General features: G+C 48.1%; 1 protein-coding gene across 1 annotated transcript in view; it reads left to right on the forward strand.

Annotated features, from left to right (window-relative positions):
• Positions 1 to 12979, forward strand: part of ACTL6A (actin like 6A) — a 28103-nt gene extending 15124 nt beyond the window's left edge. The window contains exons 9-14 of the mRNA XM_015423349.1: positions 1873 to 1934; positions 3038 to 3152; positions 4213 to 4293; positions 8232 to 8327; positions 10590 to 10676; positions 12419 to 12979. Coding sequence (XP_015278835.1) covers positions 1873 to 1934; positions 3038 to 3152; positions 4213 to 4293; positions 8232 to 8327; positions 10590 to 10676; positions 12419 to 12499 — 522 coding nt within the window. The 3' untranslated portion in view covers positions 12500 to 12979. The remainder of the gene's footprint in view (positions 1 to 1872; positions 1935 to 3037; positions 3153 to 4212; positions 4294 to 8231; positions 8328 to 10589; positions 10677 to 12418) is intronic.
• The last annotated feature ends 3010 nt before the right edge of the window (positions 12980 to 15989 follow it).

Here is a 15989-nt window from a genome sequence, read left to right on the forward strand (position 1 = left end):
CGCTGGCTCTTCGGCTTTGAAACGGAGATGAGCACCGCAACCCTAGAGTCGGATTCGACTGGCTTTCGAGCAAGGGAACCTTTACCTTTACAAAGTGGCTAGAGATATGTGAAGCGATGGCCTTTTTTTTTGGCTGTGAGAACTATCAAACCACCAGGGTTTCTTTTGCAGGAGGCCGTCCGTGAGGGTTCTCCAGCAAACTGGAAGAGAAAAGAGAAACTGCCTCAGGTCACGAGGTCTTGGCACAACTACATGTGCAACGTGAGTGGAAAGGAACACACTTGGTGAGGACGAGCTTGCCGCAGCACTGGTCTGTTGAGTCAAAAAGTCGGACGGCTGAGTGGGAAGGATCAGGGCGCTGCTGAACAAAAAGAGACACTCCTACGGCTGAGTGGGAAGGATCAGGGCGCTGCCTCCCACGAATAACTTAGCTGCTGACCAAAAAGTGACACTCCGAAAGGGCTGGTTGAATTGCAGCCATGACGTGTAGTTCCTCAGCCTGAAATAGGACTTCTCTGCCACAGGTACGCATGAACACGTGAAACTGCCTTCTGCTGAATCAGACCGTCAGTCTTTCAACATCAGTACTGGTGATAGCTCTCCAGGGTCTCAGGCAGAGGTCTTTCACATCACCTACTGCCAGATTTTTTTAACTGGTGATACCGGGGATTGAACCTCAGACCTCCTGCTTGCCAAGCACATGCTCTTCCTGTTTGGTGTAGTGGTTAAGCGTGCGGACTCCAATCTGGGAGAACTGGGTTTGATTCCCCACTCCTCCACTTGCACCTGCTGATGTGACCTTGGGTCAGGCACAAGCTCTGGCACAGCTGTCCTTGAAAGAGCAGTCTCTGTCAGAGTTCTCTCAGCCCCACCCACCTCACAGGGTGTCTGTTGTGGGGAGGGGAAGGGAGAAGAGTTTGTAAGCCGCTCTGAGACTCCAAGTGAAGGGCGGGGTATAAACCCAATCCCTTCTTCTTCTTCTCTTCTTCCGCTGAGCCACAGCCCCTCCTTGTGGCTCAGTGGTTGAGGATCTGCTTCACATGCAGAAGGTCCCAGGTTCAATCCCTGGCACCTCCCCGGCGATGTGGAAGACCTCCACCAGAGACCCCGGAGAGCCATTGCCAATGTTCCGATTCTGTAGAAGGCAGCTTCACGAGTCCATGCGAATTCCACCCGGGGCTGCCTAGTGGTATAGCTAGCCTTTTCAAAAGGAGATGTTGAGGTTTGCATCAACGGGAACTGTAGCGAAAGAGCTAGCCAGTGGGAGTGAAAAGTAATGGGATTTTCTTTTTTAAAAATGTCCATGTTTGTATTGTTAGGTGCGGCAGAATCTTAAAAACAAATTAATTAAAACTTTTTGTCGTGGAGTTACTTCGGAAAGTACCCAGGAAATGGCAAACCTGTAAGCCATCTTAGCTTAGCTTTATCGCTGAATAGATTCACGGAAGGGCTGCTGAAGCCAATCAGAGTTCAGGCTGCCTCACACAGATGAGACTGACAGAGTCTCTCAGTACACGCCCACATCTATCATGCTTGAATCCTCAAGTAGTTTGCAGGCGCAATCTAACTTTATACATGTAAACATTACCTCTGCACCTGTGCCTCTATATTCATATTCTGACAGGTAGCAGAAAAAGATCTACTCTAGGATGAGGAAAAGCTTTTATTTAATAGGTCTCCTCTGTACCACTTAGCTTGTCCTGGTCCAGGTTCCTCCCTAGGACACAACAAAACTTGAGAACATGCTAGTGTGTGCGGGGGGGAGGGGAATAGCTAAGGATGTGTTTCATGACTCAGCTCTCGTTGAAGAAAAGTTTGGTGACTCCTGCTCTAAACACTTTGTGTGTGGTTTCCTTCCTTCCTCCCCTACAGTGTGTAATTCAGGATTTCCAAGCGTCTGTCCTCCAAGTGTCCGATTCGACCTACGACGAACAGTACGTAGCAGAGGCGTTTATTGTAGACGTCAAGATCTCTAACAAGGAATTAGAGAGTTTTAAGGGGGAGGGAGAGATTTGGGGTTTGCTTTTTCATTCTGGAAATGGTTTTTCTACTTGTTATTGTAAGCCAGTGTGAACCACAAGGACAGGCAAAGTGGAAACGCTTTAATAAATAAATATGAATAAAGTGCATTTTTAAGTACTTTCATTCTGCTGTTACATCCAAATAAGCCAAACCGGTTTGCTGCAAACCGTCAGGGAGGAAATTGGAGCTCATGGAGGGAAGATAGACGAGAGAGGAAAAGGAGAAAGGCTTGGCTTGTGCAGATTGAACGGCCCCACTGGAAAGATCGGGGCTTAAATATGCTTCACTTTGGCTGGATCAGGCCTTAAGTTGTAAAGTCGTGAGGATCAAGGAAAACCCCTAGAAAATGTGAAAGGGGAGATGACTTTTTCCCTTTCACCCATTGCCTGTCGGGAAACATTGAGACTGTGGGGGGTGGGATTTGGTTTGGGTTTTGAAAATCTTGACTCTGGTCACCCTTGTAAAGCCAGTGGCTTGAAAATTACAGTTCATACCCACAAGAAGGGAGTGGCAATTTTTGGCGATCTCGGGACACACACACATACACGCACTCTGGACAGAAGTGGGAAGTCAGTGAAGTTCACAGGCTGTGCTCCTGAGTCTCGTAGGATCCAAGCGCCCATTTCTGAGGCTGCTCAGGCCTCCCTTGAAGAAGAAGAATACGTGTCATGCAGGATCCGTGGTACAGATATGTGCAATGCCGACAGTGGGTTGCTTTCTAAGATAGAACGGTTTGGTGCAGTGGTTAAGTGCGCAGGCTCTAATCTGGGAGAACCGGGTTTGATTCCCCACTCCTCCACTTGCAGCTGCTGGATGACCTTGGGCAAGCCATAGTTCAGTCAGAGCTGTTCTCTCAGGGGCAGTTCTTGAAAGAGCTCTCTCAGCGCCACCTACCTCACAGGGTGTCTGTTGTGGCGAGGGGAAGGGAAAGGAGGTTGTAAGCCGCTCTGAGACTGAGTGAAGGCGGGGTATGAATCCAATCTCCTCTTCTCGTCTTCTCTTCTTCTGCCTCCAGGGTGGCAGCTCAGATGCCCACGGTGCATTACGAATTCCCCAACGGCTACAACTGTGACTTCGGAGCGGAGCGGCTAAAGATTCCCGAAGGCTTGTTCGACCCTTCCAACGTAAAGGTAAAACACCCAAGTGAGATGGGTAAAAAGGGATCCCTTTGGGTACACACGTACACACAATGGCATCGTGGAAGCAAGCAGGAATCGGCGGAAAGAGAAGCCCTGCAGTCCTTACCGGTCACTCAGCAGCTTGTAGGTCGGAAAGGATAGAGGGATGCTTTGATGTTTCAGTGTTTTTAGCTCTCTCATTTGACACTGCTAAGAGAAATGCTGATAACAAAGAGGTTAAGGTGGGAGGGTTGGGTGTGACTCAGATCTTGTCCTCCTCATTGTGTAAATAACATGTCTAATGTCACGGTCTTGGGGGCAGTTTACTTTTTGAAGTTATACCTAACTTTGTTTGTTTGTTTATTATATTAGGCTTATGCCCCCCCCCGCCCCCGCACAGCAGGGCTCAGGGCAGGTAGCAGCAAGAGCCGACGATACATTAAAGCAGTAATAAATTAATCACTGTATAATAAAATCCAATTCATAACAGCAATTTTAAAATTAAGCGATCACACGGCGATCAAAGATTTGATACCGCTAGCGCGTCTTCTCTCAGAGGAGACTGCGTTTCACGTGTGACCGAGGGTGTTAGGGTGGTAATTAACAGATGGACTACCAGAGAAAGGGGAGGCCTGTGCAGATGGAATTCCGCCTCCTCAGCCATAGGCCTGGCGGGACACCTCCGTTTTACAGGCCCTGTGGAACTACGTCAGATCCCGCAGGGCCCGGATCTCGCTCAGGAGAGCATTCCACCAGGCCGGCACCAGAGCTGAGAAGGCTCTGGTTCTGATTGAGGCCAAGTGGATGTCTTTTGGGCCGGGGACCACCAGGAGATTTTGATCCCTTGAGCGTAACGTAACTCGCACATGAACGGAAGAGCAGTTGGCCAGACACACCTCCCAAAGACCTGGAAGCTCCACACCTTGAGTTCCTTGCAGACCCCTCTTGTCTGCCAGCCTGGCCGTACTGTTACAAAGGGATGTTCTCTTGCAGTGTTGTAACGACTCTGGTTCTTTTGCGGCAGCGGTACAAATTCTTTTATTTCTCCCCCCCACCCCTCTCCCCTGCCCAGGGTTTATCAGGCAACACGATGCTCGGGGTCAGCCACGTGGTCACGACCAGTGTAGGAATGTGCGATATAGACATCAGACCGGTAAGTAGCAGTTTGGCGCAGTGGGTTCATAGAATATCATTCTCCATCAGCAGAGGACAGCATCCTTGATGGAGTGCCCACGAGTTTTTGTATTGTATTGTATTCTTTCCCATGCATAATCTTATAAACCTCGATCATGTCACCCCTCAGTCGTTGATCCCTTGAGCGTAACGTAACTTGCACATGAACGGAAGCAGTTGGCCAGACATACCTCCCAAAGACCTGAAAGGTCCACACCTTGAGTTCCCTGCAGACCCCTCTGTCTGCCAGCCTGGCCTTACTGTTACAAAGGGATGTTCTCTTGCAGTGTTGTAACGACTCTGGTTCTTTTGCGGCAGCGGTACAAATTCTTTTATTTCTCCCCCCCACCCCTCTCCCCTGCCCAGGGTTTATCAGGCAACACGATGCTCGGGGTCAGCCACGTGGTCACGACCAGTGTAGGAATGTGCGATATAGACATCAGACCGGTAAGTAGCAGTTTGGCGCAGTGGGTTCATAGAATATCATTCTCCATCAGCAGAGGACAGCATCCTTGAGTGGGCTGTGTCTCCTCCTTGCTCTGTGGGTGTGTTTCTGCTACTGATGTAGTCTCTTGGATTAGTAAATCCATCTCCATATTGTGTTCAGTTTTTTCCTCGAACGGGACATTAAACAGGTTTCTCAAGCTTTTTCTTGGGCTGCATTTGAAGAAATCTGGCCCAGGGAGCAACTGTCCCCATCAACATCCACCTCTAGAGAGGCAAATTTATTCTGTAGCATTAAGGGGGGGCAGAGAACTCAGTGGAGAAGTCCTGTCCCCTTTGTATGGGTAAGCCCTTTTTTGTCCCATAAGTAAAATGTGTATTATTGGAGTGGTACAAAGGAGCCGCGGTGGCTCAAGTGGTTAAGATGCTGAACTGCAGGCTGTGGAAGGTCGGTAGTTCAGCAGTTCGAGACCCGAGTGTGCCGCATGACGGAGTGAGCTCCCGTCTCTAGTTCCAGCTCCCGCCAACCTAGCAGTTTGAAAGCAAGAAATTGCAACTAGATAAATAGGTACCACTTCGGTGGGAAGGTAATAGCGTTCCGTGCGCCTTGGTGTTTAGTCATGCCGGCCACATGACCACGGAAACGTCTTTGGACAGCGCTGGCTCTTCGGCTTTGAAACGGCGATGAGCACCGCAACCCTAGAGTCGGATTCGACTGGCTTTCGAGCAAGGGAAACCTTTACCTTTACAAGGGACAAGGACAGGCCCTTGCCAGGGTACCTGTGGGCAGGGCATATGCAAATCCCCCCCCCAAAGTTTCCACTGTCACCAGCTCTCCCCACTCAAAAAAAGCAGGGGGGGAAAGGCTGAAGCAGTCTAAGAAATCGGCAGCCGACTCCCCCACCTTTCCCTTTGTTGGCCAAAAGAAGTTGGCCTGGATGAATCAGATTCCTTGTTGCAAAAGCCCAGCCTAACTTGGCCCTCCATACCCCCACGAGACTATTGCAGACTTCCTTGTGTCTTGTCCACGTTAGACCTGGTGTGGTAGAATGGATGAGAATGGGAGCGAGAAGGTTTCAGATTCATAGCTGACCTTGGCAATCAGTTTGCTTTCTGGCTTTAGACACAACGTTGCCTTTCCCGCGCTTCCTGCCTACTGTCTCACAATACAAAAACTATCATACGGACAGTAGGTTGCTCTTCGATAATCTATGTAAAGAAGCTTTCTCAAAGCACAGTGTTGATGCTAGGCGGTGATGGTTAGTGTTCCCTCTAAGCTGAGTTGGTTTGAGCCAGCTCAGTTTTTTAGCCTCTGGCTTACAAGTTTTCGTCTTCGCTTAAGAAGGAGGGCTCCAGAGCGAACTGATTTTTGCAGTAGCCAAAATGCTTGCTCACAACATTACTGCCAGTAGCTCCCAAAGTAGAATTTTTGCCCACAAGACGTCCACAGCTTACAGGGAGCATTGGTGGTGGTATGTTTGTGTTTTAGGAGGCGAGTTAGAGCAGTGGTCCGCCAACCTCTCTGAGCCTGTGGGCCCCTTCAGAATTTTAACACAGCCACAAAATGGCTGCTGCAAGAGGCGGAGTCAGCCACAAATCGGCTACCAGAGCTTATCTTCAGCCATGCAGTGAAGATCCTTGTGCATTTTTTAAAAGAATCTGCACAGCTTGTCAAATTTCCAGTGGCCAATCAGAAGCCCTGCTGGACCAAAGATCAACCCAGCCCCGCCCACTTTCTAAAAACTCTTGGGAAGTACCATAAAAGGTAATGGTGGGCACTGTGGCGGCCGTGGGCAGCACGATGGGGACGATTGAGATAGAGCTTGCTCCTGTGCTTTGAAACCACAAGGCAGTTTTCTATAGTGGTTAAGTGCATGGAATCTAATCTGGGAGAACCAGGTTTGATTCCCCACTCCTCCACTTGCAGTTGCTGGATGACCTTGGGCAAGCCATAGTTCTGTCAGAGCTGTTCCTGAAAGAGCAGTTCTGGAAAGAGCTCTCTCAGCCCCACCTACCACACAGGCAGTGTTCCCTCTAAGCTGAGTTAGTGTGAGCTAGCTCACAGTTTTTTAGCCTCTGGCTCACACATTTTTGTCTTAGCTCAGAAAGGATGGCTCCAAAGCAAACTAATTTATGCAGTACCCAGATTGCTTGCTCACAACTTTAATGCCAGTAGCTCACAGAGTAGAATTTTTGCTCACAGGACTCCATAGCTTAGAGGGGACATTGCTCACAGGGTGTCTGTTGTGGGAAGAGGAAGGAAAAGGAGATTGTAAACCGCTCTGAGTGAAGGGCAGGGTATAAATCCAATCTCTTCTCTTCTTCATATTTATCCAGAATTAAGACCCACTGCAACCAATAAGACTTTCTTCAGAGTGATATTAGTGGAGGCAGTTCTCACTCGGCCATGAAGTGCTCTGAGTTACTTTGGGCCAGACACTTTTGTCAGTTTGACGTACCTTACAGAGCAGGCGTGGGATAAAATGGCAACTGGGGAAGCTCTGGAGGCTGCCCAAAGGTCCTTGGAAGAAAGGCAGGATAAAACTGGATTGCTCGATATGTCCGACTAAGCGAGGCTAGGATCACACCACCAGAGTTCTTTTTGGGCCGGGAGCATCAAAAAAAGGGTGTGGCGTATCTAATACTCCATTAGGTATTTAAGGTATTTAGTAAAAATAAGACTTCTAATGTGGTAAATGGTTAAGATAACATCCAGGTTCCAAGGATGGTGTAGAAGTTTAACTGTTAAAGATGTAATCTCGTTTATTTTTACTAGACTGTCGCTGAATGTTCGGAAATACTTTGTTTCTTTTTTCCAAAGAGAGAACTTATTCCAGAATACTGTAATAATGATGTTTTGTTTGCTTGCTTCTATATTTGAACAATGTATTTTTATTAATACAGTTGATTCTACTTGTTGTATGCAACTATTCATATTTGATAAATTTTAATGAATTTACGCTTTCCCTTTTCCATCCCTCCTTTTAAAAAAATAATTAAACAATTTAACTGGGGGAAAAAAAACCCCAGGGACATGGTGGTGGAGCGGAAGGTGTGCCGATTGTGTCCCCATTGTGAGGTGGGCAGTTCTTCTCTTGCCTTAGCAGTGCAGGTCTTTCTCTGTGAGGCAGATGCTTAAACTGGAGGCAGGATCAAACGGCCAGGGTCGTCCCTGGTATTTGTGTAGCTGTACATTGTGTTGAATACTTGTTGTTTTTGCCCCCAGTACTCCATGATTCCTTCACTACCTCCTCCCACAGTTGTGCCAGTGGTGTTGAAACCATAGAAATTCCAAAGTGTGCGTTTGGATTTTTTAAAAAACCTGTTTTGTTTTTTTTTTAAATTATTTTGTCAACCAAGTGGGGCTGTGACTTGTTGCCTTCAGCTGGAGATGTCCTTTATCTTCTCTCAAAGTACAGAAGAGGAATCTCACCATTGCTGTCAGTCTCAGAGTTGTGGTTCTTTTCTTTCCAGGGCCTCTATGGTAGTGTGATTGTAGCAGGAGGCAATACGCTATTACAGAGCTTTACAGATCGGCTGAACAGGGAACTCTCTCAGAAAACACCTCCAGTAAGTCTGCAGTTCGATTGTAATGTTTCCCTTGTAGTTCATGGATGCTGATCCTTACTGTTCAATTTAGGGTTAGTCTGGACTAACTAGGGACTGCGGTGGCTCAAGTGGTTAAGACGCTGAACTGCAGGCTGTGGAAGGTCAGTCGTTCAGCAGTTCGAGACCCGAGTGTGCCGCATGACGGAGTGAGCTCCCGTCTCTAGTTCCAGCTCCTGCCAGCCTAGCAGTTCGAAAGCAAGACATTGCAAGTAGATAAATACCACTTCAGTGGGAAGGGAACAGCGTTCCGTGCGCCTTGGTGTTTAGTCATGCCGGCCACATGACCACGGAAATGTCTCCGGACAGCGCTGGCTCTTCGGCTTTGAAACGGAGATGAGCACCGCAACCCTAGAGTCGGATTTGACTGGCTTTCGAGCATGGGAGAGCTTTACCTTTACTGAACTGTTTCCATGTCAAACACAGGGTGGAGATTCCACATGTCCTGCAACGAACCTTTCAACAGCAGCTGTCCTCTGATTTGCTCTCCATGGGTGTATCAGGGAGCAGCCTGCATATTTCATACGTGAAGCTGGATCTTTCAGGTCCATTCCGCTAACAGAAGTGCATTCTTCCAGCACAGGGAATTAGAGATGGACACAAACCGAACAGCAAAGCAAATTTCGTTGTGAATTTTGCCCTGTTCACGGTTCACAAACAGAAGTTTTTGACGGGTCTACCATCACGATCTTCCACAGATGTTTAAAGCAGTTCATGGTGGTCCGTAGATGGAGCAAAACCCCTCAAAAACAGCTTAGCTGTTTCTGGCTATCTTGTGCAGTCCCTTTAAACTTAAGAGACTAAAGAGACAACCCAAAAAACAGCTGCATGGCAGGGAGGTACTCGATGCCACTCAGCTGTTTCAGGTTGTCTTGTGTGGTACCTTTAAAGTTTAAAGAGACTGCAGAATACAGTCTGAAACACTGAGCTCACTTGTGCAGTCCCTTTAAAGTCCCTTGGGTGCTCCGCAGCTCACCCTCTGGATGCAGGCCTAATGCCAAACCTACAGCTCTATTGACTTGCTAAACTCTGGTTAGTTTAAAGGGACTGCCCAAGACAGCTGACTTCTGCAATCCCTTTAAAGTTTAAAGGGACTGCACAAGACAGCTCAAAACAGCTGAGAGGTGGGGAGCAAGCTGCTCCCCATTGCTCAGCTGTTTTTCGGGCTTTCTGCAAACCCCGTTGAAAGGGACTTCAGTTTGGCCACGAACCGCATTCTCCTGGTTTGTGCCCATTCCTCCAGGGAATGTTCTGCTGGAGGAAAGTGTCACCATTGGTAGACTGAATTTGCACAATCCAACCTCCGATGTGTTTACAGGTAAATCCAGGCACAAGGGGTGTTCTACATTCAAACGATTTGTTCAGCTAGTGCCGGGTGCCCAAGGTGAGGGGGGTTAGATTTACATTTTGCAAATAAGAGCCACTCCCCAGTGCTAAGTGGGGAACCATTTTTGAAATCGAGTTGCATGTTACAAGTGACACTGTATTGCAGCTGGGTGTCTGTTTGTGGAGAGGTTGCTTTTCAAAGGGGAAAATAATCCTGCCAGGCCTGTGTGAGCCCTTGGGTGCTCCGCAGCTCACCCTCTGGATGCAGGCCTAATGCCAAACCTACAGCTCTATTGACTTGCTAAACTCTGGTTGTGTTGGAAAGCTTTTCAGGATCAGCGATGCTTTTTATCCCCCGCCCCCTCCTTAGTTTTGGGCAGACATTGAAGGGCCAACATGAGATTTCTTACAAGGCCCTGACCAAAATCCTTGTCCCTCTTACTTTGAAGTTCACACCTCTCAGCAGAGGTGGGAGGGAATCTCTTCCTTGTGTTTTGGTGGTATGTTTTCCTCCAGACTGGCTCGAGCTGTGTCCTTGAAGAAGAGGGAGGTATATTTATCTCAGACAAAAAAGGACACATAAATAAGCCCACTCCTAGTCTGCCTCCCCCCTCCAATTAAGAAGCCTCTCTCCTCTTTTTAGAGCCAGTTTGGTATAGTGGTTAAGTGCGCGGACTCTAACCTGGGAGAACCGGGTTTGATTCCCCACTTCTCCACTTGCAGTTGCTGGATGACCTTGGGCAAGCCATAGTTCTGTCAGAGCTGTCATTGAAAGGGGAGCTCTCTCAGCCCCACCTCCTCACAGGGTGTCTGTTGTGGGGAGGGGAAGGGAGAGGACTTTGTAAGCCGCTCTGAGACTCGCAGTGAAGGGCCAGGTATAAATCCAATCTCTTCTTCTAGAGCATGCGGCTGAAGTTGATAGCCAACAACACGACTGTGGAGCGGCGGTTTAGTTCATGGATCGGCGGCTCCATTTTGGCTTCTCTGGTGAGTAAAATGGATGGGCTTGGTTGAGGGGCCAGGCTGCCTCGAAGGCATGTGGGTAGCTTGAGAAAATTGGGGTGAGACCTGATGGTGTTCGGGAAAGTTGGTTGAAGAGTAGAAGTGTCCATAGGGAGTGATGCACGACTGTACAGCAGTGCGTCCATTTCAAGGGGCTGGATAGTGACTCCATATCTTCTTGAGGAGTTCAAATAAGGACCCAGTATAGAACTGTGCTACTGATGCGCAGCTTTTATTTTTAATCACCATTTCTGCCGTCATCATAAAAACACAAGGGAATCCATGTTGGATCAAGCCAATGGCCCATCTTTGTCCAACACCCTGTGTTACACAGTGGCCAAACCCAGGTGCCACCAGGAGGTCCACCAGCATACCCATAACTCCAGAAGACCTCCCACTGTTGCTCCCCAAGCACTAAGAGTAGAGCATCACTGCCCCAGACATAGTGTTTCATCTGTATCTTGTGGCTAATACCCACTGATGGACCTCTGCTCCGTATGTTCATCCAATTCCTTCTTGAAGTCGCTTATGCTTGTCGCCGCCACCACTTCCTGTGGCAGTGAATTCCATGTGTTAACTATTCTTTGGGTGAAGAAGTACTTCATTTTATCTGTTCTGAGCCTGTTGCTCATTCACTTCATTGAGTGCCCATGTATGCATCACGTAGTCCTCATGTGGCATACTGGGATTGGTCTATTGACTGTGGTCAAGAGATCAGAGCAGACTGTGGGCAAACCTCATACGGCATACAGTGACAACTAGAAGCAGGTTAAGAGAGCTAGTTTGGTGTAGTGGTTAAGTGTGCGGACTCTAATCTGGGAGAACTGGGTTTGATTCCCCACTCCTCCACTTGCACCTGCTGATGTGACCTTGGGTCAGTCACAAGCTCTGGCACAGCTGTTCCTGAAAGAGCAGTTTGTGTCAGAGTTCTCTCAGCCCCACCCACCTCACAGGGTGTCTGTTGTGGGGAGGGGAAGGGAAGGGAGTTTGTAAGCCGCTCTGAGTCACCTTTGGGTAGTGAAGGGCGGGGTATAAATCCAATCTCTTCTTCTTCTTCTTCTTCTTCTTCTAAATGGGGAATCCAGTTAGCACTGACGTGTTTTAGTGCTGCCAAATCATTTTATGGATTCCTTCCTGTAGTCTCCCCAAGCGATGTGAGGTGCTACTGGACTTGGAATTTTGGAAGGACCACATGTCCTTCTCTATTTAGTCTCCCCATCCTTATGTCACTTCTTAAGTTGTAAACTCATTGGGGGCAGGAGTCAAGTATCAAATGTTTAACACGGTCAAAGACCCATCAAATCACCAGGGGGCCGAAGTCTTGTCCTCTGCAAAGGGCCCAGTGCACGGATAACTCTCTGGAAAATAACAGTGGAACTGAGTAAACCTGCAGGCCTCTGGGGGGTGCAGGACAGGAAACCCCTCCCCCCATTTTGGGTCTCTTCCCTGGAGCTCACAAAAACGTACAGCCACTGGTAGACCTGGCCCAGAAGAGGCAGTGGTACAGCAGTTAGAAATTGGACTAGAACTCCCTACTCTGCCTCAGAAGGCAGTCACTCCCAGCCTGACAGGGCTCTTGGGGGTTATGAATAGGATGGAATGCATTGAGGGGCAGCAGCGCAAGGGAGAGCCACGTACGTTGCTCCCCTGAGCTTCATGGAAGAAGGGTGGGATAAACGTAGATTGGTCATCAGTTGGCATCCTGACTTTCGGATCGTTTCTTGCAGGGAACTTTCCAGCAGATGTGGATCTCCAAGCAAGAATACGAAGAAGGGGGGAAGCAGTGCGTGGAGAGGAAATGCCCATAAACCTCATGCGCTATACACAAACACACACACACACACACATATATATAAAGTAAACCGGCTGCCTTCCCAGCGTTCCTAATATTTGATAGCTTTAGTATGCTCAGGAATTGAAATCTGTTGTTCTTTTGTAGGGAAAAAAAAATATTACTTTTTTTTTGGTGCATCGTTATCGTTTCCACCACCTGGCGTTAATTTGAAAGGCCAAACCTGGTTCCTTCACGACGAGAGGATGCCCGCACCCTCTGTTAAGGCAATAACTCTTAATACAAACTTTTTTTAAATAGTTTTTTTTTTTGTATAAATATCTATTTTCTGCAAAATCTCTTTTCCTGGAAACCGACTAAGCTATAAAAAACCGTGGATGTAATTTCTTGCCGATGCCTTTCCATGAGATTTCTAAGAAATGCGTCTACTTTTTGCAGACTAGTCTTCCTTGTGATGTTGGCCTTAATAAAAGTCCTCTAGTTTGTCTTAGAGGCTCCGGCGACCATCTCTCTGTTTCTTACTGCAGCCGTCGGGAGGTAGCATTTCTTGCTGGGATCCTGTAAGCCACGGTTCCCCAACTTTCTTCAGCCCATGGACACCTTTGGAATTCTGAGTGTGAGGGGCACGGCCACAATATGGTTGCCACAGGGGGCGGAGCCAGCCACAAAATGGCAGCTGCCGCTTACCTTCACATACAAGAAAAACACTGTGAGAGATAACATGCCCAAATATACAGACTCTGCACTTCCACAAAGACTCGAAGAACACTGAGCATAAAAGCTCTAAAGCAGGGGGGGTCAAACATGCAGCCCGTAGGCTGGATCCAGCCCTTGCAGGGCTGCTATCTGGCCCACAAGCAACTGGCTCCCTGCTGCTCCCTGCTCCCTGAATCACAGCTCTTTCAGCCCAGTCTCTCCTATTCCCTGCTTCGCAGAGAAGAGAAAGCCAAGCCTCCCTTTTCCTAACAGCACAGCTTGCAATCTTTCTTAGTGGAAGGGAGCAAGAGCACCTTAACAACTGAGAAAATTTGTGGCAGGGCATGAGCTTTCAAGAGTCACTGCTCATTTCTTTAGATTCAGCCAGAATGGGAGTCCATCTGTCTTTATATCTTGGAGAGTGAAGTGATTTCAGACAGCAAATGACAATAGCAAGCATTGGTAATGAGAGAAGAAACCTAGATCTCAGTTCAGTCCAGAATGCTGCATTGTCTTGAGCCTCATTACCAGTTGCAGTTCAGCAGTCTCTCTAATCGCCCTTTGGAATTCCTTTGAAAGAGAACGGCAACTCTTAGATCAGCAACTGAATGTCCTTGAAAGTTAAAATGCTCCCCCGCTGGTTTTTGGATGTTGTGGTTTCTAATAGAAGTAGAAAGAGTAAGAGTCCAGTAGTACCTTAAAGACTAACAAAATTTGTGGTAGTGTATGTACTTTCATGGAGCTGCAGTGGCTCAAGTGGTTAAGATGCTGAACTGCAGGCTGTGGCAGGTCAGTAGTTCAGCAATTCGAGACCCGAGTTGCCGCATGATGGAGTGAGCTCCCATCTCTAGTTCCAGCTCCTGCCAACCTAGCAGTTCAAAAGCAAGAAACTGCAAGTAGATAAATAGGTACCACTTCGGTGGGAAGGTAACAGCGTTCCATGCGCCTTGGTGTTTAGTCATGCCGGCCACATGACCACGGAAACATCTTCAGACAGTGCTGGCTCTTTGGCTTTGAAACGGAGATGAGCACTGCAACCCTAGAGTCGGACTTGACTGGCTTTCGAGCAAGGGAACCTTTACCTTTGTATGTGCTTTCATGAGTCACTGCTCACGTCTTCAGACTTATTTCCATTTATTCTTTGCATCCTCCTGTACCAAATTGAGACCTAGGTTTCCTGTCTCATTACCAATGCTGATATCTCCACCCCTCTGCATATCACACTTAATCCAATCACGTCTGCTGTTGCCATTCAGCATCTGAAATTAGCTTTATAAAGTTCTCCAGTGCCTCGTGTTACATTTTATGGCACACGTGACTGGGCCTGACAAAGTGACATGACAGATCTGGCCCTCGTAACAAATGAGTTCAACACCTATGCTCTAAAGTCCTTGTGACTATTCAGTTACACAGCTGTATCCATGAACCATAACATAAAGAACAAACAATCAGAAATCCCTGTAGTCTTTCTAATGTAAACGTCTTGACTCTGAAGAACAGTGTTCGTTGCAGGACTCCCACGGATTCCTCAACGACAACAGTGACGGTGTTCCGGATAAAGCTCCCGTTTCAAAGAAACTTCTTCAAAGCCCTGAAGCTTTCTACAATAAGCCTTAAACGCTTTGAACCTGGAACCAATGCCTACTTTTCTAGTATTCTACTGTAGCACGCACGCAAGCTTTTTTCAACCCGGCTAATGCCTTCCTATCCATTTACCGGTGTAACCAGTTGAAAGACAGCCACTGTTGTGAAGCATGAAGCTGGTGTGTCCCAAAGGCAGCAGAAACGGGTGGAAAGGAAGGAGAGAGAATTTTGAGGTCCCACCTCTGCCTAAAAGGAACTGAGTAGCAAGGCAGCAAAATGAGAACTAGCAACAGAGCTGTTGCGACCAAACATCACAGAACAACTTGCCTGCCAAAAACACTACGCAGGCCCCCGTTTGTGCAGCATGGGGCTTGCCATGGCACTTTCCCTGGTGCCCTTCAAGTGTTTTTAGAAAGTGGGTGGGGCTTTTGCCCAGCAAGGCTTCTGATTGGTTGTGCAGATTTTTTAAAAATGTTGCTCCGGAAGCGTCTGCCACCACCACAACACAAGGCTGTTCATTGGGTGGCTGAAGGTCACCCGGGAGTACAGAACAGGGGCCTCCAACCTTGTGCCTGTGTGGGCATTTCTGGAATTTTAAAAACACCTAGTCAGCACTACAACATAGGGTGGTCTGGGCCAAGCACAAAACAGCTGCCATCGGAGCCTAGCTCCAACCATAAAACATTGGGTGGTTCCACAGAGGCATTCGGAGATGCCAAGCCAATGGAGGTGGGCGTCCTCTGCAGACACAAAGGCGATGCCCTCCTGGGCTCTTGAGAAGCACCTCCTGCTCTAGTGGGGTGGAGAAAAACCAGTAATGGTTCTTTGCTGGGGAGGGGGGGCGGGGAGCAAGTGAGCACCAACAGACACTGGGAAGGGCACAACACATGCATGCAAAGCAGAAGATCTACCACTGAGCCATGACCCCTTCTGTAAACACCTTAATCTAATCTCTTGGCTTCATATGAAGGACCACTGTGTTTTTCTTTTGCTGTCACACAAAGAATCTCTTGCTTCATTTAGTGCCATAGATCCATGGAACCAGTTTGGCATAGTGGTTACGAGTGCAGACTCTAATCCAGGAGAACCGGGTTTGATTCCCCAGTCTTTCACGTGCACCTGCTGGTGTGACCTTGGGTCAGTCACAGGTTCTTTCAGAGCTGTTCAATCAGGAGCATAAGAACATAAGAGACGCCAATGTTGGATCAGGCCAAAGGCCCATCCAG

Source organism: Gekko japonicus, unplaced genomic scaffold (assembly GCF_001447785.1).
Source record: "Gekko japonicus isolate JY-2015 unplaced genomic scaffold, Gekko_japonicus_V1.1 scaffold1556, whole genome shotgun sequence".
Classification (NCBI taxonomy): domain Eukaryota; kingdom Metazoa; phylum Chordata; class Lepidosauria; order Squamata; family Gekkonidae; genus Gekko; species Gekko japonicus.